The 25,072-nt window shown below is 34.6% G+C and overlaps 1 protein-coding gene across 1 annotated transcript in view; it reads left to right on the top strand.

The window, feature by feature from the left end:
- The first annotated feature begins 520 nt into the window (after positions 1-520).
- Positions 521-25,072, top strand: part of LOC123645688 (40S ribosomal protein S3a-like) — a 68,125-nt gene continuing 43,573 nt past the window's right edge. The window contains exons 1-2 of the mRNA XM_045562127.1: positions 521-700; positions 3,031-3,115. Of these exons, the coding sequence (XP_045418083.1) occupies positions 521-700; positions 3,031-3,115 (265 nt within the window). The remainder of the gene's footprint in view (positions 701-3,030; positions 3,116-25,072) is intronic.

Here is a 25,072-nt window from a genome sequence, read left to right as displayed (position 1 = left end):
ATTTATGTGAGTCTCTGTGTTCTCTGTTCTGTTTCATTGGTCTACTTGTCTATTTGGCTACCAACACCACACTGTATTGATTATTGTAGACTTATAGTAAGTCTTAAAGTTGAGTAGTGTCAGTCTTCTGAATTTGTCTTTCTCCTTCAATATTGTGTTGGCTATTCTGGGACTTTTGCCTCCCCATATAAACTTTACCATACATTTGTTGATATACACAAAGTAACTTGGGATTTTATTTGGACTTGCATTGACTCTATGCATCAATTTGAGAAGAACTGATATCTTGACAATATTGAGTCTTCCTAGCCATGAACATGAAACATCTCTCCATTTATTTAGCTCTTTGATTTCATTCCTCAGACTTTTATAATTTTTTTCATATATATTGCTACAGTCAGGGCTCTTCAGAGAGAGAACTGATAGGAGATATACTAGAAAGGATTTATTAAGGGAATTGGCTCAGTCAATAATGGAGGGCAAGAAGTCTGCAAGTTTGAGAACCAGGAGAACGGCTAATATGGCTCAATCTGAGTCTAAAGGCCTTACAACCAAGAAAGTGGATGGTATAACTCTCTGTCTCAAGCCAAAGGCCCAAGCTCCCAGTAGACCACCAGTGCAAGTGCTTGAATCCAGTGTTCAGAAAACTCAGAGTTCTGATATTCAAGGGCAGGAGAAGAAGGGAGTCCTGGCTCTAGAAGTGAGAGAGCAAGAATTCACCCTTTCTCAACCTTTTCATTTCAACTGGGCCTCCAGATGATTGAATGGTGCCTGCCTAGGCACATTCTCCTCTCAGTCCACTGACTTATATGCCAATATCCTTTGAAAACACCCTCACAGACACACCTGTGGCAGCTCAATCATTCTAATCAAGATCAAAACCACCTTGGTTCCCCTTTCAGCAGAAGAGGGATGGGCTCCATGCCCACTAAAGAATTGAGAGTAAGTTTTGCTTTACCAGGTACCAGTCCTTAATCCAGTGAATTTTTTATATGTTGTTGGATTTAACTTTCTAATGCAATAATACTGCTTTTATCCATGGAGGATATGTTCCAAGATCCTGACTAGATACCTGAAACCACTGAAAGTACTGTAAAAAAATATATATATATCAGGACCCCCCCCCAATTCATTATGCTAAAAGAGAGAACTGAGCCTGAGAATTGAGTCACACAAGCTCTGTCATTCTCTCCCCAGTGAGGTGCAGGGGTCTTCTTTTAAGAAATGAAGGGGCTTAGAAAATGACTAAACAGAGTTTTTTGATGGACAAGGTATGGAAGAATGAAAGCTGGAAAGCTGGTCTTATTATTATATAGATAAGTCTCACAATAATATCCCTCAGGGAAATATTTTTATTCAGACCATTAAAGGTGTAAGACTCTCAGCATACCCATCCCAGATCAAATAGTCAGGGCCTGGCTGCATTTAATGGAGATTCTCTATAGATGCAAATCTCTCCCCCAACCTCCCCACCTAGACAGCCTCACAGCCTTATTCCTGTTTGCCCACAGCTATCTCAAAATATATCAAAGAAATATATTTTGGGTTAAAATATTTCTTATTTCCTTCAGCCCTAAAAAATCCTCTTTTAGATATGCATCCCCTATAAAAAGAGTGTCAATTATAACCTTAGAACTGTAGTCTGAATAAATTCTTAAATGTCAATTACAAGTTTATCTCCACAGACGCAAACCCAAGAAGAGATATAATGACTCTTCTTCCTACCCAGAGAAGACCTCAGGGTGATCTACCCCCCCTTTTTTAATGTACATCTTATCTTACGTAGATTTACTGAACACCAACAGAATTTCACAAGAATATCAATTGCTTTACTGCTCACCTCCTTCACTCCTCCCTTTTTCCCATGTACTCCCTTTTCCTTTAAATGCAAAAACCAGAATAATGACACAATGAATTAATCTAGGAGATAGTTTCAAGAAGTAAAACACATTGAACTATGCCATGTAATTCAGAAAGAAAAATAGCATGAAGAATGAATTGAAAACTTGGATTGTGGCAATTAAGAGATTCTTGGTAACCTTTGAGTTAGTGGCTCTGAATGACAGTTAAACAATGTAACAAGTGGATTTTTGAAATCAGAATGCTTCATTTCACTAGCTCTACCACTTATTGGTTATGTGGCCTTGGGCATGTCACTTAAATTCTATGATCCTCAGTTTCTTTATCTGCAAACTAGGTATCTTAAGAGTAATTTTCTCATGGTTGTGACTTTAAATGAGCTAATATATGTAAAGAACTTGGAACAATGCCTGGTGCATAGCTATATAAATTGTGGTGTGCTTGAATATGCACCACCCAAATTTTCCTTTAAGGAAGGATTTACTGTCCTAGTTTCTAGGAGAGCTGTCCAGAGGTAACTTTTAGTTGCCACCGCCTGAAGGGTTACTTCCCCCTACAGAGATTCACCACCACATCCAAAGTTGTACTCTTCCAGGGACAGCTTATAACCAATGACTGATCAAGAGAAAGTATAAAGGTCCAACTGTTTCAGTGCAGCTCAGAAGATTTCTGATGGCCATGTTAGCTCCAAAGTTTCCAATGGAGTAGGCTCAGGCTGTTGGTCTGATCTTGTTTTCTTCTCATCTTTTCCATGGGTAGTGATTCTAAGGCCCTTCCTCTCTAATAAACATCTTGAACACTAAACATTTCCTCAGAGTCTGCTTCTCAGTGAACTCAAATTGTGACATAAGTGCAGTTTGCTTTTATATTTTTAGGTGGATGGACAGGCAGAGTCAGATGGCAGTAGTAGAGTCAGGTTTCTGCATGAAAATGCTAGTTCTTGGCTAACTCATGGCTGAAGAATGACCAGATGCACCAAAGTAAGGCAAGCACAAAAATGAGGTCTATTGAGGAGAGAAAGATAGGATTATAGAGCAAGAGCAAGATATAGGTTTACAGAGGGTGATATATACGCCACAGATGACGACCAGACCCATTGTTGCAGCAAAGGGAGAGCAAAAGGAAGGGCAAAAAAAGGGACTTGGTTATGATCTGTGTCTTGTTTTATAGTACCGGGATGTGGACCTCCCTAGTGACTCAGACATCACAATGGAACCACTTTCATTGGACAGTTGGGAGTTGCATTACTACCCATGTGAGTTGTTCTAGGTCAATTTCTGCACTCTATGATACCTATGCTCTTGGCCCATGGGCTAGAGAGTCCTCTGCATTCTTTTGCAGCTGGCACATTAGGTAATGATCGGTGGATTCACAGGGTATTGATAGAGACAGGATTAGGTACGGGCAGGACCAAGATGGAGGCCTGGGGCCCACCCCTGTCCTTATTCCCAGGTGGGACAATTGCCCCAAGGCAACAGCGCCCACTTCCATCCTTAGGAGACCCAGAATCCCTTGCTATCTACCTAACAGTAGCATTAGATTTTTTTCTTGAAAGCTTTATGTTTTATTGACTGTATTATTAAAATGATATTAGCAAAAACTCTAAATAAAATTTTGAAATTAATTTATTTTTGTATTTACCATAGTAACTTTCAGAGAGTTTACACAGTAAACAAAAGCTTACCATGACAAACTGAACTGTTAAAAACTAATATTTATAAACAGAAATAGCCTTTAAAAATTGCCTGTTGACTTTTATGTAGTAGAAAGTAACTTAGAGATAATATTATATAATTGATCACCTTTATTAAGAAATACCTAAAAATGTTGGGTACAAACTGATGCTATGCTCATTAAAATAAACATAGCATTTTTTAAAAAACCTAGAATTGAAAGAATCCACAGTAGCAAGAAATATATTGAACAATTTAAGGTTTTTATAATGAGAGGAATGGGAGGTTTGATGCTGAGGATTTACAACATAAAGAAAAAGTTATAAAAAAAAAACCTATAGAGTCAGATTTTACTTTTAGCTCCTGAATGACAAGGTCTAACTTAAAAATCTCTTTCTCTTTCCCCAAACCTTTTCAATGACCACATTGTTTTTTTAACTTTTAATTGCATTTTGTAAATGCCTGAGTTCAAATGGATATGAGAACTTCATACCTGTAAGTTATATGTGAAGGAAAAAAAGCTACCAGAAGGTGGATGGGGGATAATTTAGTTATTATCTTCTCATCAGTTCTGTTTCTGGGGAGGAGGAAAGATTGAGGACAAACCCATAAATGGCTTTAGACTACAGCATAAGTGATTTATGTCAACCATAAGGAAGATTTTCCTGATGGGCTATGGTTGTTATACATTGAAATGAGCTTCCAAAAGAGAAGTTATAGAACAGGTCAGGAAGGGCATCTTTAAATAGTGTCTAGATTATATTCCAAAATAATGGCTGAACAATAGTTCTGCCTAAAGAAAAATGTGTGTGTATGTGTGTATTGGGGGAATCTCAAAATCTTTTCAATCTTTATTGAATAATAGGATTTCTTACTCAGGATACTTCTGATATTTTTCTTTGGAAAAAAATCAGCAACACAATAAACATTGATTAAGACTACTAGTTAACATTGTTTAGTTAAAATTTTTTACTATATATAAAATTTTGCTTTAGATATTCTTAATGCATTTTATGTTGAATATCTGAAGCTTACTTTCAACTTGGATATTACATAAAAGAAAGCAACACTTTTCTAAATAATGTGTACTAATTTAGATATTTTTATTTTCCAGAGTTTTAAAAGATGAATGTCCTTCAAATCCATATTTATAATGCATTATAATTGTAGATATATTCTCTTTTTTGTAGGGAAGAGATGGAGTGAAAAGTGAGCCAAAATAGTAATATAAAAAAACAATACATTATTTGGATCTGAATTTCCTTTAACATTGAGCTCTCCGGGTTCCACAGAGATCATAGTTGACTTTTTGATCAAGCTTATCATTGCAATCTCCTTGCCCTAGGATCTATGTGCTATGGAAAGGGATGGAGAACAATTTGAGAAGCATATGCTGCCCTGTTCTCAGAATCACTAACTGTGGCCCATCCTCCTCAAACAAAATTTCTCTTTCTCTAAGTTGGGTTACTTTGTTGTAAATTTTCCAAACATAGACCCCAGCAAGCATAGCAACCCTGTAGCTATATACTTTGCTTTATGACATCATTATTGGTTTACTAAGAAAAAATTATAAATATTTTTAAAGTACATAATGATGAAAAGTTTGGTGAAAAACAATTTGATTTTAAAAGGAAAACATAATGTTCTTTAATACAAATGAAATAAGATTTAGCTGAGAAAAATGGAGTAAGTTTTTTTTTTTTCCCCATTAATTCTCCAAAGGGAGATCAGAAATGAATTGCCAGCAGTGGACCTAATTTTCTAGGGGAAAAGAATACACACAGAAGCCATTATAATTACTTACAAACTTCTAAATCAGCTAAAATATATTCCAAATAAAGAAAACATTCAAATGGGCCTGACTGACATTTACAGGACATTCTATCCAAACTCCACTGAATATACTTCTTCTTATCAGCTCTTGGGACATTCTCTAAGATTGACCATATCCTAGGACACAAAGTATGTCTTAAAAAATTTAAAAAAATAGAAATTATACCATACATCTTCTCAGATAACAGTGGTATAAAAGTAGAAATCAACCCTAACAGAAATTCTCATTTCTACTCAAAGTCATGAAAGCTAAACAACCTTCTCCTGAATGATCATTTCATAAACGAGGAAATCAAGATGGAAATCAAAAGATTCTTTGAACTAAATGACAAAGGAGACACAAATTATCAAAATCTGTGGGACACAGCTAAAGAAGTACTGAGAGGAAAGTTTATTTCCATAAATGCCTATATCAAAAAAAAAGAAAATTTACAAATAGACAACCTAATGAATAGACTCAAAGAGCTGGAGAAAGAAGAACAGACCGATCCCAAACCCAGCAGAAGGAGTGAAATTAATAAGATCAAATCAGAACTAAATGAAGTGGACAATAGGAAAACTATACAGGAGATTAATAAAACAAAAAGTTGATTCTTTGAAAAGGTAAACAAAATTGACACACCTTTGGCTATACTAAGACCAGAAAAGAAAAACCTCTAATAACCTCCATCAAGAACATGAAAGGAGAAATTACAACTGATGCCACAGAGATACAAGATATCATCTATGAATTCTACAAAAATCTTTATGCACACACATTGGAAAATGTAGAGGAAATGGACAAATTTTTAGAAACACACAACCTCCCTAAGCTCAACCAGGAAGAAATAGAATTCCTGTACAGACCAATATCAAGAACTGAAATCGAAACAGCAATAAAAAACCTCCCCCCAAAAAAAAGCCCAGGACCAGATGGCTTCACACCCAAATTTTACCACACCTACAAAGAAGAACAGGTGCCTATCCTACAATAGTTATTCCACAATACAGAGAAATACAGAATCCTCCCCAACACATTTTATGAAGCCAACATAACTCTAATACCAAAACCAGGAAAGGACGCAACAAAAATAGAAAACTATAGACCAGTACCCCTCAGGAATATAGACGCAAAAATTCTCAATAAAATCCTAGCAAATTGAATCCAGGTGTTTATCAAGAAAATAATCCATCACAATCAAGTGGGCTTCATCCCAGAGATGCAGGGATGCTTCAACATACGCAAATCTATAAATGTAATACACCACATAAATAGAAGCAAAAACAAAGACCATATGATCCTCTCAGCAAACGCAGAAAAAGCATTTGACAAAATTCAACACCCTTTTATGACAAGAACGCTTAACAAAATAGGCATAGACAGGGCCTACCTAAAAATGACACAAGCCATATATGACAAACCCACAGTCAACATCATACTGAATGGGGAAAAAATTGAAAGCCTTCCCACTTAGAACTGGAACCAGACAAAGTTGCCCACTGTCCCCATTGCTATTCAAGATAGTGCTAGAAGTCCTTGCGAGAGCAATCGGGCAAGAGAGCAGAATCAAGGGTGTCCAAATGGGGACAGAAGAGATCAAACTCTCACTCTTTGTGGATGATATGATATTATATCTAGAAAACCCCAAGGATTCAACCAAGAGACTCCTGGAACTGATAAATGAATTCAGTAGAGTCTCAGGATACAAAATCAATATACACAAATCAGAGGGATTCATATATGCCAATAACAGTCAAACTGAGAACCAAATCAAAGACTCAATACTCTTCATGATAGCAACAAAGAAAATAAAGTACCTAGGAATACATTTAACTAAGGATGTAAAACACCTCTACTGGGAGAACTATGAAACACTAAGGAAGGAAATTGCACAGCATGTAAACAGGTGGAAAACCATACCATGCTCATGGATCGGAAGAATCAACATTGTTAAAATGTCTATACTACCCAAAGTGATCTACAGATTCAATGTAATCCCTATTAAATTACCAACATCATTTTTCACAAATATAGAAAAAATAGTTTTACGCTTTGTATGGAACCAGAGAAGACCCCATTTAGCAAAAGCAATTTTAAGCAATAAGAACAAAATGGGAGGTATTCAAACTATACTACAAGGCTGTGGTTATTAAAACAGCTTGGTATTGACACAAGAACAGGGACACAGACCAGTGGAACAGTATCGAGAATCCAGATATAAAACCATCCTCATATAGCCATCTAATCTTTGACAACGTAGACAAAAACATACTCTGGGGAAAAGAATCCTTATTCAATAAATGGTGCTGGGAAAACTGGATAGCCACATGTAGAAGACTGAAACAGGACCCACACCTTTCACCTCTCACAAAAATCAAATCACAGTGGATAACAGACTTAAACCTTAGGAGTGAAACTATTAGAATTCTAGAATAAAATGTGGGAAAGACTCTCATAGACATTGGCCTAGGCAAAGAATTTGTGAGGAAGACCCCAAAGGGAATCACAGCAACAATAAAAATAAATAAATGGGACTTGATTAAATTAAAAAGCTTCTGCACAGCCAAAGAAACTGTCACGAGAGTAAACAGACAACCTACAGAACGGGAAAAAATTTTTGCATGCTACACATCCTATAAAGGACTGATAACTAGAATCTATTTAGAACTCAGGAAAATCAGCAAGAAAAAATCAAACAACCCTATCAAAAAGTGGGCAAAGGACATGAACGAAAATTTTTCAAAAGAAGACAGAAGAATGGCCAACAAACATATGAAAAAATGCTCAGCATCTTTAATCATCAGGGAAATGCAAATCAAAACCACAATGAGATATCACTTAACTTCAGTGAGAATGGCCTTTATCAAAAAGTCCCATAACAACAAATGTTGGCGTGGATGTGGAGAGACAGGAACACTCATACACTGCTAGTGGGACTGCAAACTAGTGCAACCTCTGTGGAAAGCAATATGGAGATACCTTAAACAGATACAAGTAGACCTACCATTTTATCCAGAAATCTCATTATTGGGCATCTACCCAAAAGAACAAAAGACATTCTATAACAAAGATATCTGCACCCCAATGTTTATAGCAGCACAATTCACAATTGCAAAGATGTAGAAACAATCCAAGTGCCCATCAATACATGAGTGGATTAATAAAATGTGGTATATGTATACCATGGAGTACTACTCAGCTATAAGAAACAATGGTGATATAGCACCTCTTGTATTTTCCTGGAAAGAGTTGGAACCCATTCTACTAAGTGAAGTATCCCAAGAATGGAAAAATAAGCACCACATGTACTCACCATCAAATTTGTTTCACTGATCATCACTTAAGAGCACGTTTAGGAATAACATTGATTGGGTGTTGGGCAGATGTGGGTGGGAGAGGGGATGGGTGTATACATACATAATGAGTGCGATGCACACTGTCTAGGGGATGGATACATTTGAAGCTCTGACTTGGGGGGTTGGGGGGGCAAAGGCAATATACATAACCTAAATTTTTGTACCCCCACAATATGCTGAAATAAGAATTAAAAAAAAAAGAAAACATTGAAGAATGTATATTATCTGCTAAAATTTTTAAGTGTGTTGGGCAAACACAAAGTTTAGTCATGCATGGATGAAAACTTTAAATTTCTTCTGATACAGAGGAGTTTATTAAAACAAATGAAGAGAAGGAAAACTCACTAATCCTTATTTTAAAAAGTCATTAGAAATTGATGATTATCAAAAGATTATGAAACTGTAAGCAATAAATTCTGTAACTATTAAAGTGGATTTAGTAAGACATTTTCATTATGAACTCATTTATAAGAGATTCATATGATGAAACTCATATCACCCATTTCTTGTTTCTCCATCCACTTTTCCCTCCCCCCACTCCACTATCATAGACATAACAAAGTCATCAAATGCTTCCTAGCCGATTGTCAGTCAAGGTATAATTTGGTTAACTCAATTATCCTAAGGACAAAATAATTAATAACAATCAAAATCATCAATTTGAGCAAAATTGCCATTCCCATGACTCTAAAATGTAGTGAACGTTGCGTAATAGAAATTTAATCTGAGAAATGTACTCTTCCTTGAAGTTTCTTCTAAAATCAACAAGTTTAAAAGATTTTTTTCTCCACTCATTTTTTGTTTTTTTGCAGGGATATTCCTATTTGATTATGGTCTCTCCCAAATGAAAACTGTCTTTCTTCTAAATCCAATATTCTTGGTGGTCTTTACTTGTACCCTTTGTGCAGTCTGGCCCAATTTACCCATTTGTGTCATCAAATTTTACCAAGTGTCTAAGAAGTGCCAGGTAATTTGCTAGTTCTAAAACTGTGGAGCTATAACTCATGGTTGTCTTCACAGAATCAAGGTCTAGCATGTGGAGGCAGATCTGTCAATAGCCAGGTAATTTGCTAGTTCTGAAGCTATAGAGCTGTAACTAGAGTTATAACTCATGGTTCTCTTTCAAAGAACCAAGGTCTAGTATGTGGGTGCAGATGGTTCAGTAGACAATAATACAGCCACAAGGTAAAATGTAAGAATAGGTGGCTAAGGAAACAATTAAGAAGAAACTGAAGCAAGGCCACATCCCAAAAAGCCTCAAAAAGGAAATAAAGCCTCATCTGAATTGTGATGATAGGAGAAATTAGTCAGGAGAAATGTTAAATATGTTAGGTTGGAATAAGTGGCTTAGGAAGGTAAGCAGCAGATCTCTCAGGCAAAAAGTGAGGGACATGCCAAAGCTTGGCATAAATAGGAGAGAGAGTTTTTTCTGGGAACCACAGGTAATTATTTATGTAACTCAGTGCAAAGTGCACAAAGTTGACGGAAGATGCTAGAGGGGTAGCATCAAAAGCAAGAATGAATCATGCCTTGGGTTTTATAATTTAGACACTAGGGAATAATTAAAGGATTTGAGGCAGGGATGTGATATAACCATAAGACCAGATTAGAAGTATTACAAATACTTTGGAAGGGGCAAAGCTAGTGAAGAGGTTATTCCACCTACAAATTGTAAGAACTTACTAAATTGCATAACTTTTCTGAGCCTCACCTTTCTTATCTGACCAAAAAAAAGTATATTAGTAGCTACATTTCTAAATTTTGTAAGATGATTAAAGAATATCCATATCAAGCAACTAGTGCAGTGACAGGAGTCTTCTAGGTACTTATTTAATGACTTCCCTTTACTGACTGCAACCTCTGGAATGTTAGTCTCCATTTCTACAAGGAAGGTGATTTTCCCCATAACATAATTTTTCTCTCTTTCTCCTGACAGCGCATTCTTTCACATGAGCACAAGAATGGGAAGTTGGCTCTCCTGCTGGGAATGGATTAACATGTACATTTATGTGCTTACCACAAGAAGCATGCCATTTTAAAATTGTTATTTCAAAGGCAGATATGTATTGCATGCATTTACAGCTTAAACTAAAAAGGCACAGTAAATCGAGAAACTCTAATTCTGCTATTTTGCCATAAAATCACAAAGGTAATGTGTCTGCTAGAGCCGTCCTGGTGAAGAATGCTTGCTAGCACTGAGCAGATCTAAATATATTTTTACAGGTGGATAGACTGTAGTTTCCAAGTCGGCTTGTCATGGTAAATGATATTTATGTGTGAAGATCAGCTACAAAGTTGTTCACGTTACCAGTTTCTCTTTCTTGGCTCTACGTTTCACTAGACAAAGTCAATGAGCCAGATAAATGAAAATGTGAACATACGTGTTTGTATATGTGCACATTTTGTACGCTTTTCTCCTGTATCTTGCTCTCTAGTTGGTTTATCGCCTGTTAGTGCTAAATATTAATACCATGAAAACCAGAAAACACTTCCTTTTTAAACATTTTTTGCTTGACTCCAAATTAAGCTTTGAAGGAGAAAAGAACATTTTCAAATGCTTTCAGAAAAAGTAAGATTCCTATGCTGAAGCTTTAATAGTTTTCAAAGCTATGCCTAAGGAAATATTCAGAAAATTAGCAACTGGACGGACTGGTTGAAATTGTCTCCCTTGTGGAATATGGCGTTAATTTCAGGCAAATTTAACTGTGTGATTGAGTGGCAATTAAGTAGTGTAGTGACTGCTAGTCGTGGGTTAAAATAATTTGTAAGGCTTAATTAATTGTTACAACAACTGATAGCCCTGTCAGATTGGCAAGTAAGTTCATTGATCTTAAAATTCAGCTGAGTTCAAGAGAAAGACTGACAAAATAATTCATAGACAGTGACAGAGAGGCAGCTATAGATAAGTATCGCATGGGAGGGTAAAGGATATACCACCAGGAGAGATTAAACAGAGATGATATTTTCAAAGAAATATTATGCCTACATATCTCCAGAGAGAAGACCCCAGGAACCAAATATCTATGCTTCTCATGTATTGTACACAAGGGATTTTTTTGTACTTTTAATGACCTTCTACTTTTCAGTTTATTCTGACCACATGATAAATAGATCAGATTCTGTACCAAGTTCATTATATCTCAAGTTTCGAAAGCAAAAATATCCATAAATCTGGCCTGAGTATAGGGTATTAAGTTCCTTCTTTTATATGAACTGGCAACTCTCTGGCTTCCGTGTAATCCACTCAAGGATGAAACAAGCCTGATGCGTTCCTGTTTTTATGTTAAGGACAAATGAGTATGTTTTACTCTGGAGATCTTGTAGACACTTGAGACTCCCTGACACCTGAAGTAGCAGGACACTCCTCACTAATGTTCACTCACCTTTCACTGATGGAATGAGTAACAACAGGGAACTGTAGACAATTCCCCCACTTCTTCCAAGATTTGAAAGTAAGAAAACCTGGTTCTTGAACTAAGTGACTAAATTGTGGCACAGCAGTTTATTCCTGTAACCAGCAGCAATCTCGATGCCCAGTCTGTTGGAGAATACATTACATTGCCCAAAGAGAGGGCAAAATAATCATATCACCATGTTACGTTTTGTAATTTTGCAAACAGTTGTGGAACACGTAAACAGTAATGACCTTGAAAACAATAATTAGGAAGACGAGGAAGACTATCGACATTTGGTGAAGCAGTTCCAGAAATAAGAATCTGGATAAAACTCAGATACTTTGTATCAGACACCTTTTAAGTGACATATCACTTCATCTCAGCCTCATCTCTCCCTGTCTCTGGGACCTCTGGTAACTTCCTGCATCTCAGTCCATGGCTGTTGTGACTAATTCTAAGTGAGTTCTTCCTCCAACTCCAAAGTCCACTCAGAGGAAAAAGTCACACCTGGGCGTTTCAGAAGATAATCATGAAACATTGAGCAGTCCGTCTCATTTGACTCCAATAATTTGATCCTTGAATTGACTTTTCTCCTTCCCTGCCTCACTTCTTTTTACCCTCACTTCTTCTCTCTGGAACTGCCCTCCACTGCAACCTAGCAGTGTATAAACCTTTGCCTTTTTTAAATAAAATTTATGGGACTGAGATCCTGCACTAGGTTCTAAGGGACCAAACCAAAATGGAATTACTCTTGCTAAGGTTCCACATCACCAAACCAACACCTAAATGCTTTACTTGTAAGATCTGACCTTCCAAAAATCAAGAGAGAGATGATAGTCAAGTACCTAAATGGACCAGTTTTCTGAAAAACACAGGAGCAACCAATCAAAAGGGGACCAAACCTGAGCCAGCCTAACAATGAAGTCCCATACAAAGAAAGTAACCTGAAGTAACTTGATGTTAATCAATCTCCTTTTTGCACTATTCTATTTCCTTGACCCTGCTCAAGCTATCTTACAAAAACTGACTGTCACTCCCAATGGCGGGCATTTCTATTTCATAGATGGGATGCTGCCCTGTTTATGAATCCCTAAGAAAAGCCAGTCTGATCTTTAAGACTCAATTTGTTGAAATTTTCTTCTTTGACACTTTTCATTTACTTTCTGGCAACCATAGTAAAACATAATTTCTTTTAGAAGTAATAAAGGGAAAATACTTCTTACATAAAGATGGATTAACATGGTGCCAATAAGATGTAAAAACTAAATGCTATGACTTCTTTTTATTGAAATTTACAGCTTTGCATTTTCCAAGGTAATAATGAAGGACCCAGGAGTTCTAAATTTCTCATACATTTAATGGTGGGTGAAGAACTTGGGGAACAAGAATGTTTAATACCATTAATTTCAACAGAAAGGGTGTAAGATGTGTGAATTGCTGATTTGTCATAGCTAGGGCACTTACTCTATTTTTGTGTATTCATGCTTCTTTTGCTTTGGTGTAAGACTTTTTAGATCTAGAGAATATGTTCATGTTTATAACTATAGTTATTAATAGCTTCACTAGTTGTAGCATAAACCATATTTTGGAACTTACAGGCTATGCTGTTATCTCCTCTATTCATTTCTCATACTCTTGCTTCAGATTCATCTTGCCTAAAAAACTGCTTTCCACTGGTGTGAAATCAAAACTTTTATTTCTCATTTAAAGTGGCAGTGTACTACTTTTCTTCATGAATATTATTCTAGTACAATGGCTTGAATTCTCTAAGGAAGAGTCAAAATCTAGGGGAAATTAATGAACTGAAGCCTTTTGAATTTTTGTATAAATACATATAATTTCAATGAAAACTCTAATTTAATGAAGGCAAGATCAATGAACTAAGGAAAGTAGACATTTGCAAACACTGGGGTAAATGGCACTTCCAGGTCCTTGACAAAGCTCAGAAGACGTAGTTAAAGTACACTTAGAGAGTGACACATTGGTATTATAAGCTTGAAAAAATATTAATAAATTAACAATGAAATATATCACTATAGCTTCATTCCATTTATTTCTTTTATTTCTAGTAAATTATTAGGATAAGTATTTTCATACATAGGTCTTTAATTGAAAGGTAAAATATTAATACAATGCTATTTATGCTATATTAACGTTTTACTTTTAAAAGTTTTAACAATTTGATTATTTTATTTAACAAATATTTGTTAGAAAACCTTTAAATCTCACAATTATCCTTAATATTAAAATTACAAGGACAATTTAAACATAGTTTCAATCCTCAACAGTTCGAAGTCTAGTACCTACAATAAAAAAAGCAAATTAAAAGTGATGGTTTATTATAATCCAAGTTATGATAGATTTCTATGTGGAAAACTATTGGATCACAAGGTAGAAGCACTTAATATCAGGTTTATATTAGGTGGGGGTAAGGGGTGGGGATCCAGGGAAACATCTCTGAGCAGATAAAAGTTTAGTCATTAAGGTTGAGTGAGAGCTACTTGAACACATCTTGGGTCTTGGGTTGGGAAAGAGAGTATATTTCAAATAATATTAACAGCCATGCTGGTGTTAAATAGTATCACACAAATGGAGAATCTTCATCATTGTTTATAACTGGAGCAAATGTTGAGGGGTCAAGTGGCACAAGATAAGGCATGAAAGATAGGAAAACAATGTGGATAAAGCTTCAGTAATTAAATAGTATTATGAAATCTTTGGGAACCATTAAAATAATTTTTTTTTTAGAAAAAGGAAATATTTTGATTAGGTTTGCATTTGATCTCTTGGTTAACATGTGTAGGAAGACTAAAATAGAGCCCAGTTGGAAACACAGACTAATGAAGCTTTGTCTTTCGCTAAGCAAAAAATGATGAGTGTCAGAAGATCAGTAATGGAAGTGTAAATAGAGAAGATATAGGAGATCAATGAGATAGATATTAGGAGGGAAATTTTATTGGTCTTGGTGATAGAATAAAGACAGTAATTGAGATAATGTTTTTCAGTATGAACAAGTTTCTGGCTGAGGCAACCTAATGGTGGGTGCTGGTGCTCCTCAACTAATAAAGGAAAATCAGGCTTAGGAGGATACTTGGGAGCAAAGTACAATTATGGCTTCATTTTTTAATATGTGAAATTGGAGATACAGTTTGGGAACTACACATGGAAATGTCTTAAAATGTAGATATAGTCATGCACCGCATAAGGATGTTAGAGTCAATGATGGACTCCATATAAAATGGTGGTCCCGTAAGATTATAATGGAGCTGAAAAATTCCTAAGGCCTAGCGATGTCATAGCTGTCACAAAGTTGTAGTACAATGCATTACTCATGTGTTTGTGGTGTTGCTGGTGCAAACAAACTTACTATGCTGCCAGTTGTATAAAAGTATAGTGTGTGTAATTATGAACAGTAGATAATATTTGATAATGAAGATGAGTGACTATATTACTGGTTTATTTATGTATTATATTATACTTTCATTATTTTAGAGTGTACTGTATCTGAGAGTGGTTGGCAGATAGATAAATAGGTAGGTAGTTAATTTTTTTATGCAATGTTGTCTTCTGATTTTAGTGTAAGAGTAATGGCGGCTTACTTGAATAAAGGATAGGTTCTCTCCTCTTCAATTTTCTATAAGAGTTTCCAGAGAATTATTATTTTTTTCTTAATGTTTGGTAGAAACATTTGATAGAACTAATGAAAACCTTTGTGATTGGTACTTTTCTGTGGGAAAGTTTTAAACTACAAATTCAATATTTTAAATTAAATTTAAAGCTATTCAAGTTATTTATTCAAGTTACTATTCAGTGAGTTTCATTATTTTGTATCCTTCATGGAATTTATCTATTTAATCTAAATTGTCAAATTGATTGATATAAAATTTTGATTACTTGTCTATTGCTGTGTAACACACTGCCTCAATATGTAATCCTTAAAACACCAAACATTTATTATCTCAAGTTCCCCTGAGTCAGGAATTCAAGAGCAGCTTAGCTGGATGATTTTGGCTTAAGGTCTCTCATGTGGCTGCAGTCATCAGAAGCCTTGATGAGTCAGAGTATCCATCTCTAAGATGGATAACTCCCATGGCTGTTGGAAGAAGACCTCAGTTCCTTGATGACTTTTGGCAGAGGGCCTTGGTTCCTCACCACATGGTTCTCTTCAGAAGCTGCTTAAGTGCTTAAGTATTCTCACAATGTGAAAACTCCCAGAGCAAGCAATTCAAGAGGGGTGAGAGGGAAGGAAGCCACAATGTCTTTCATTATCTAGCCTCTAAACACGTACACCACCATTTCACATCATCCTATTCATTAGAAACAAATCACTAAGTCAAGCCCACACTGTAGGAGAGGGCAATGAGGCTCCACTTTTTAAAAGGGGATTAACAAAGAATTACAGACGTATTTTAAAACTACTACAAGTTATTCAGATTATTCTCCTTTTTGATTGATTTTATACATTGTTTTGTTTTCTATAATATTACTTGTGTTTTATCTTTATTTTCTTTCTTCTACATATTTTGGGTTTGATTTTCTCTTTTTTTCTTTGTTTTCTTTGTTAAAATGAAATGGGTCATTAGTTTGAGACCTTTCTATTTTTCTAATATAGGCATTTAGTGCTATAAATAACCCTCTAAACTCCATTATACCCACATCCCATAAATTTTGATATGTGAATTCATTTTCATTCTGTTCAAAACACTTTCTGATTTCACTTTCTTCTTTGATCATGGGTTGCTTAGAAATGTATTTCATTTCTTTAAATTTGGAAATTTTCAAAATATCTTCTGTTATTCATTTTGAATGTAATTATCTTGCAAAGAGAATGCTTTGTATAGTTTGAGGTTTTTTTTAAAGTACTGTGTATAATTTTATCATTCAGAATATGGTATGTCCTGGTGAAAGTTTTCTGTAGCTATGAAAAGAATGAGTTTTCAGTCTACATTATTGCATGGCATATTTCATAATCCTCAATCAGGTTAAATTAGTTGATAGGCTATTCAAGCATTCTATGTCATTACTGATTTTGAGTCAACATTTTCTATCAATTATTGAGAAAGGATTGTTAGTGTCTCCTTCTATAATTGTTAATTTGTTTTATTTTTGCAGTCCTATCAGTTTTTGCTTTATGTATCTTTAATCATTGTTACTGAATTCATAAATATTCAGAATTGTTATGTCCTTTTGAAGAACTTATGAAATGACAGTCTTTATCCTTGTTATAATTCTTTGCTCTGCAATCTAGTTCATATGTTATTAATATAACTTCTTCAGTGTTCTTTTGATTAATTTTGGCATGGTAGATATTTTACCATCTTTTTACTTTATACTTTTAAGACTAATCTCTTATATCCAACACATAATCAATTATAGATTGTTTTTCCAATTTGACAATCCCTATCTTTTAATTGGAGTATGTGCCATATGAATGTAATGTCATTATTGACATGGTGGGATTTAAATCTGCCATCTTACCATCTGTTTTCTATTATCCAAATGTCCTTTTGTTCCTTTCCCTCTATTTTTCTGCCTTTTATGGAATAGATAAGTATTTTCTATCATTCCAGTTTATAAACTTTACTGGATTATTAGCTGTATCCTTTCTTTCACTTTGTTTAATGGTTAGTTAAGATTTATAGTATACATCCTCAACTGATCACAGTCAGCCTGTAAGTGACATTATGCTACTTCATGAGCATCCTTCTATTTGGCTCCTGGTTTGTTGTTGCTAGTATACATTTTATTTCTGTTTTCTAAACTCTGAAAAACATTTTTATTACCTTTTCTTAACACATTGCATTTTAAAGAGATTAGAAGAACAGATTTTATATTTGCCTACATATTTTTCATTTCTTTTGCTCTTTATTCAATTGCCTAGGTCCAATTTTCCACCTGGTAACAGTTTTCTTCTCTCTAACATAATTTAATGCTTTTTATTTTCTTTTTTATCACCTTATTTTATTTATCATCTTTTGATAATTTTTTCTCAGCTTTGGTATGTCTAGAAAAATTCACTTTCTTTTTAAAAAATATACTTTTAATTTTACAATAGTTTTAGATTTAGAGAAAAGTTGCAGAGATAGTATAGAAAATTCCTATATACACCACACCCAGTATTTCCTATATTAATATCTTATATTAGTACGGTACATTAGTCAGAAGTAAATAATATAAATAAATACATTATTATTAACTAAATTTCCTACTTTATTTTGATTTCCTTGACTTTTACCTATTTTTTTCTGATCCAGTATACCATATTGCATTTAGTTGTCATGAAAATGAACTCTCTGACTTCGAAAAAAATAAGAAACAACAACAATAAAAGAAAAACAACATTACTAAGAATCTTAGGAAAAACTCAGCCAGCTCTATGATTTAGTGTGATCAGAAAGAGATAATCACTCAACATATATTTATAAAATTCATTCTAGGTAACCAGCATTTAACAATGCATTTTTCTCTACTCACATATAAAAAAGTACAACTTTACCAATCAAGTGTAAACCCATGTACTTCTTGATTTTCATTTGTCAAAGATAAAACCAAGAGCAATATAAAATAATGAATGGTGAAAATCACAAAAATTGTGAAGCACTGTTTAAACCAGTCATGTTTAATTTTATTGTTCAGCAAGATTTTTCTAGTCAATATCTTCCTAGAATCATTTAAAACTGTCAGCCCTATTTCTTAATTTTAATTATTATTAATATTATCATTATTATCAGTAGTTGTAGTAACTTTTTCCAACAACATCCACTGTTAAGACCTATGCAAACCAATGAATAAAAAGAATAAACGTGCAATACTTTGTACTATACATTTGATATTGTAGCAGACAAACCAAAAATACTTTCTTAGTTGTTTTAATTGATATCTGTTATTTCTGAAGCTACTTGTCTTTTATGTTTGTTTATTTGTTTATTTGGAACAGACCAAGGTCTAAAAAGCAACTAAGGACAGGATTGGCCTAAACAAGGTATATATTTTCATTGTTACAATTATAAATTCATTTGAAATGCCTTTCTTAACTCCCATTTTCAGCTATTTTTGGCGGGATTAAAGGATTTCAACCTGGATTAAAGGATTAAGTAACTCATAAACTAGTGTTTCATCTTAGAAAAAAGGAAACATATTCATTTAGATTCTTTTTTATCAAGGGATAAATGACTATTTATTCTTTGCAGCATTTTTTTTCCATTTAAGCTGAGATAACAATACATGCATGCCTTTTTCAGTTTTTTGCTCTGTTGACCCCATGTTCATCCTTCACCTTCAATGCTTGAATATGACTTACAGGCTATAAAAAGAACACTACAATGGCGTTAAGCATCACCACTTTTGGATGATAACGTTAAGCAATGATTGCTTTAAATCATAAAAAATATGATAGCAAAAACAGAAAAAAAATTGAATATAAATATAAAAAATACTCCCTAAATACTTTGATTTCCAGGGAAAATAAACTACAGGAAGTCATTTTTAGACATTCGTATTTTTAGCATAAAGACTTTGCGAAGGCTTCTATTTACAAAGATTACTCCCACAAGTGACTCATCAAATAGAACTTTTACTTGAATGGTGTTCACTCTCCCTTTGTTCTTAATAAGCAGGCCTTCGATACGGGACGAGGACAGCCTTGGTTAGCTACTTGTTGGGTAGCGGTGTTGAACTGCCAAACATCTCAGTCTAAGGAGATTCCTTACTCCAGGCATCATATTCATAACAGAAACTATCCCAAAAATATAAACTGGATTTCATGTCAGGATTTGAGTCTACCATGGCAAAAAGCCCAAAGGCAGCACTGGATTAACTAGAACCTTCAAAAAGCTACATAAACTACATAATGGGTTATTTGTGAAAAAACATACTTGACTTATAAATCTTTGAAAAGTATTATTGATGCATTTCTAATTTTGCTAATTAAAATTATTTTGCCTTCTTTTTCCTCTTCTTCCTCATTCCTAGGAGTGCCTTTCTCCAAAACATTAAGCAGATTTAAAAATTATCCACCTGTGTCCTATCACATATTCCCCGGTTTGTTATATTACTTCATTGCAAATATTATCAAAAGACCACACTGGCAGCTGACCTCTGGCCATGGCCTGCAGAAGACACCTCGCTGCTTGTCTCCATTTCCTCACTTATCCTCTCACTTATATTCCTATTTGGAGAAAAAATATGTTGCCACAGAGAAAAAACATTATTACTAACTGAAGTCACAATTAAAAATTCCTGGTAATTAATGTTTGCTTATATCCTTTATTGTTATAGGAGCTACTTATCAAGAAGTAATAATTCAAAGCAGATAAGAACACAGACACGGGAGCCAGAGAGTTTGATTCACCTCGTTTGACCAATTGCTGTCATCTGTATGATCCTGGACAGGTTGCGTAACTGCTCTGCCCCTCAGTTTTCTTATTTGTAAAATGAACATAAGTGGGTAGTGCTTAGAACAGTAGCCGGCTCATAGTAAATACTATAGAAGTGATAGTGTTTTCATTTGCAAGGAAATACAATGTTATCATCAAGGTGTTACCCAATTAGACATCTTCTTCACTGAGTTATTTCAGTTTCTCAGGAAGATCTGTTTGATTAGTAAAATTCCTGGTAATGTATCTTTCATCAGAAAACCAATTCAATATACATAAATAATTAACTTTAATTTTGTATACTACCCAATTTTAAAATTACAATGGGCATGTGTTCTGGAAATATATTTTGGTAGTGTTTTTAATATGTATGAATTAGAAAATAGTGACCACTCAGTGGCTTTGCATTTATTTTTTAGTTTTTTGTTGTTGGTGGTGGTTTTTGTTGTTGGTTTTTGGATTTTTTTAGGAGTCAGCAGCTTCCCTCAAATGCTAGAACACCATAGCAGATGCTGATCAACCAAATATAATTTCATTTTCTTCTGTCTTACTCTGGAAAAAGAGTTTAAAAGAAATTGAATAATTATTTACTGTACTGGTTTTTGTTTAGTTAATATTTCCTATTTAGTATACTTTATGAATAAATAAAACTTGATATTTTTCTAATCCCAACCATTTATTGGCTTTTTACATCTTAAACATTGCTGTTTCTTTAATTGCTTATGTATTACATAAATTATTTCTCAATTACTAATTATGTGTCCAGCACTTTCCTAAAAACTGTAGGCAATTTTCAAGACAATAATAATTGTTAAAGAAAGATTTATTAAAAACACGCAGTATGATGTGAACCCATCAGATAAGCAGAATTTAATTAGATAATTAAGAAAAATAGGTGATGTTTAAAGGTTTGTTACATTATCAAGTATTACTATTGACCCCCCTAAATATGTAGGACCTCAACTTAGACCTAAATATATACATTTATCTATGCCAATACCTAAAACTGTATTTATAAATATTTGAAATACATACTATCTGTTAATGGCTAGCAACCAACAATAGCAACAACAGACCCCTTTCACTTGTTTAGCTGAACAAATAGACATTTAAATTTCCAGCCCTAATTATTAATTACTTAGGGAAAAATAAAATTGGAGATGTTCACAGAAGTCACCACTCCCTCAGAAAAAGAAATCATGCAACTCGTTACATACAATAAGGATAAATTTGGCTGGGCACAGTGGCTCATGCCTGTACTCCTAGCATTCTGGGAGGCAGAGGCAGGAAGATTGTTTGAGCTCAGGAGTTCCAGAACAGCTGGAGCAAGAGCAAGACCCTGTTTCTACTTAAAAAAAAAATAGAAAGAAATTAGCTGGACAACTAAAAATATATAGAAAAAATTAGCCAGGCATGGTGGCACATGCCTGTAGTCCCAGCTTCCCAGCTACTCAGGAGGCTGAGGCATTAGGATTGCTTGAGCCCAGGAGTTTGAGGTTGCTGTGAGCTAGGCTGATCCCATGGCACTCTAGCCCAGGCAACAGAGTGAGATTCTGCCTCAAAAAAAAAAAAAAAAAAAAGAGAATAAATTTGAGCTCTTACTGCAAAAGATAATTTTTTCTTACTTCCACAAATTTTCAGAAAAGAAAATGGAAAAAAATACTAAGAATATTTGTAAACATATAAAAAAAATCTTCATATTTCTCTATATTAATGGTTTTAGTTAATAAGTAATGGCATTTCTAATTCTAATTACATATATAGATTATATTTTTGTAACTGACTTTTAAAATTATTTCATGTCCAACATCATACATCTTTGAAAAGCATCATTTGATGTGTTTCCAGTTCTGGTAATTCAAATTATTCTGCCTTCGTTTGTCTTACACTTTTTTTGTTTTTTTCCTCATTAAAATTACAACTGTATTTTGATTATTATATATATATATTTAGTAATCAACAAATTTTTACTCTTTCTTCTTAAATTTATCCATATTATTTTTCATTTATTTTCACAGTTCATCATATTTTCCTTCCTAAACAAGTAAAGAATATTAATAATAAAAAATTTCAGGACCTCTCTTAGCAAATTCTAGTTAAATGTGTTGGATTGACATCATAGATAAGAGTAAAGTAAAACAAAATATAAAGACCCAAAGTCACTGAAAGAAAAGACAGCAACAATTTAAATGAAGTTTTAGAAATAAAAATGTGGATGGAGAAGTGTCGTACTAGGTACAGTTAGTTCTCCGCCCATGTTCTCTCTGATTCCCTTATCATTTTCATGCACACAGGCTCTGTTTGGCCCTCCATACCCTTCAGCCAACACCAGCATCACTGTCAGAGAAATGTTTTCAGGCTGCCAGAATTCACTCTGCATGTGGATATATGCCAGAGAGCAGTAGGTGGCCCTTATCCAAATCAATGACAGGTAGGAGAGTGTAAATACACCCTTTTCCTTGTCTAATGACTGAACTAATACTCGGTCTCCAGAGCTCTCATGTGGGATTAAATAATTTTCTAGGGTACTTTCCTTGGTGGCAACATCTTTAATTGACCTCTTTCCCTTCCCAGTTCTGCTGCTTCAACCACCGACTGTTTTTTTTTTTTTTTTTTTTTTCTGGGAACCAGAAAATCTAATAAGCCACTTTGAAAAAATTTCTCATCTCAGGATCTGCTTTTGGGAAACCAATCCAAAATCAAGTCACAACTAATTTAGTCCAGTCAATAAAATCAGTTTGTACAGTGACATATTGATGATAACTGAAATAATCCATCCTGCAGAACCCTTGGAAATCTCACAATTTGGAGACACTTTGAAAAATAAGTTTAGTGCAACAAGCTTAAAAGGAGATTGGCTGAAAATCTGTTTAAAAAGTACTAGGAACTCCATGTCCCAAAACCTCATACACTTATCCACTATAGGAAAACAGCCTGGATTTGGAAATACCAGACACTGTAGAAAATAGAAGTAAAGATTAGATAAAACACTACATATAAAAATGTGGGACCCTCAGTTGTCTTTCCTTCCCTGGTTCTCAAAAAGTCAGGAGCCAGGTATGTATCACCCACTTCGACTGTACATCCCTACCAGTTAAGAAAACTATCTGGACAAAATCCATTAGTCTAGGAAAAAAGATTTCAGGTACTAACAGTTGAAAGTCTTCCATTGAAATGCAAGATTGACATTTAAACACCACCAAGTGACCAGTTCTGTCAATGTATCAACTCAAAATAGGATAGGACAGCAAGGGATCCAAAGCAATGTAGGGAAAGCCTGACCAATAAATGAGAGGCCAAAACAAACAAATAGAAAAAAAACAATGCCTACGAGACAGGGACTAAAGAAAACTAATTTATTTTGAGGGTAAGAGCAATGTTCCATATAATCATAAAGAATGTATGTTATAAATAAAAAAAAAAAAAATTGGAGCCAGGCACGGTGGCTCATTCCTGTAATCCTAGCACTCTGGGAGGCCGAGGCAGGTAGATCATTTGAGCTCAGAAGTTTGAGACCAGCCTGAGCAAGAGTGAGACCCCGTCTCTACTAAAAAAATAGAAAGAAATTATATGGACAACTAAAAATATATATAGAAAAAATTAGCTGGGCATGGTGGTGCATGCCTGTAGTCCCAGCTACTCGGGAGGCTGAGGCAGGGGGATTGCTTGAGCCCAGGAATTTGAGGTTGCTGTGAGCTAGGCTGATGCCACGGCACTCTAGCCTGGGCAACAGAGTGAGACTCTATCTGGGGAAAAAAAATTAAAATTAAAAAATTGGGAGACAAGAAAGCCCCTAGAATTTACAAAGGTAATTACCTCTGTCCTATACCTTCCCCCACCAGAAGGGTGAAAAGAAAAATTCAAGGAAATCTCTCCAAGAGTAGGAAAGAGTCAAAACAGAAAGCTAGAAAATAGAGATATGATTAGCAATTTGGAATATCAATCTAAAAATCTAAAATGTCCAATATCTTTCTAATAAGATTTCCAAAAAAGAGAAAGAAAGAAAAGGAAATTAGCAACAAAGTAGTAGAAAATAGTACCCTAAACCCAAGGATTCCAGTCTTTAGCATGAAAGAACCCACCAAATTTCCTATATAATGAAAGGAAAGAGGCCCACACTCAGCTATATTTTCTTACAATTTCAGAAAAACAAGAAAAAAGAGTGTCCAGAAATGTCCTTAAGAGTGCCCAGAAATGAGGAGGGGAAATGTCACACTGACATAAAGGGAAAAAATGGAAGCATTTCTTAACATCACACTGGATTTTACAAAACAATGCCTTCATTATTATCTCAAGGGTAGACGGTTGATAGATTGAAGACATTTTCATAGGTGCAAGGCTTCAGATGATTACCTCCTATGACCCCCTTTTTACAGCTCTACTGGAAAACGGGCTTTAGCAAACAAGATGGCAAGCTAAAAATAAGGAAGAGATGAAGTACAGTAAAGCAGTGAAGTCTTTGTCCTTTTTAAGTTTCTATTTTGTTAAAAGAGATGAGCAATCATTAAGTCTATAATTATGGTAAGTGTTAAATAGAAAAGGAAAACAAGATAAAGAGAGTGAGATACCCATGGTTGGGAGGATGCTTTGGATAAGGTAC

This window comes from Lemur catta, chromosome 10, assembly GCF_020740605.2.
Source record: "Lemur catta isolate mLemCat1 chromosome 10, mLemCat1.pri, whole genome shotgun sequence".
NCBI classification, from domain to species: Eukaryota; Metazoa; Chordata; class Mammalia; order Primates; family Lemuridae; genus Lemur; species Lemur catta.
Note: the sequence above shows the minus strand (reverse complement) of the source record. Positions and strands in the feature narration are given on the sequence as shown.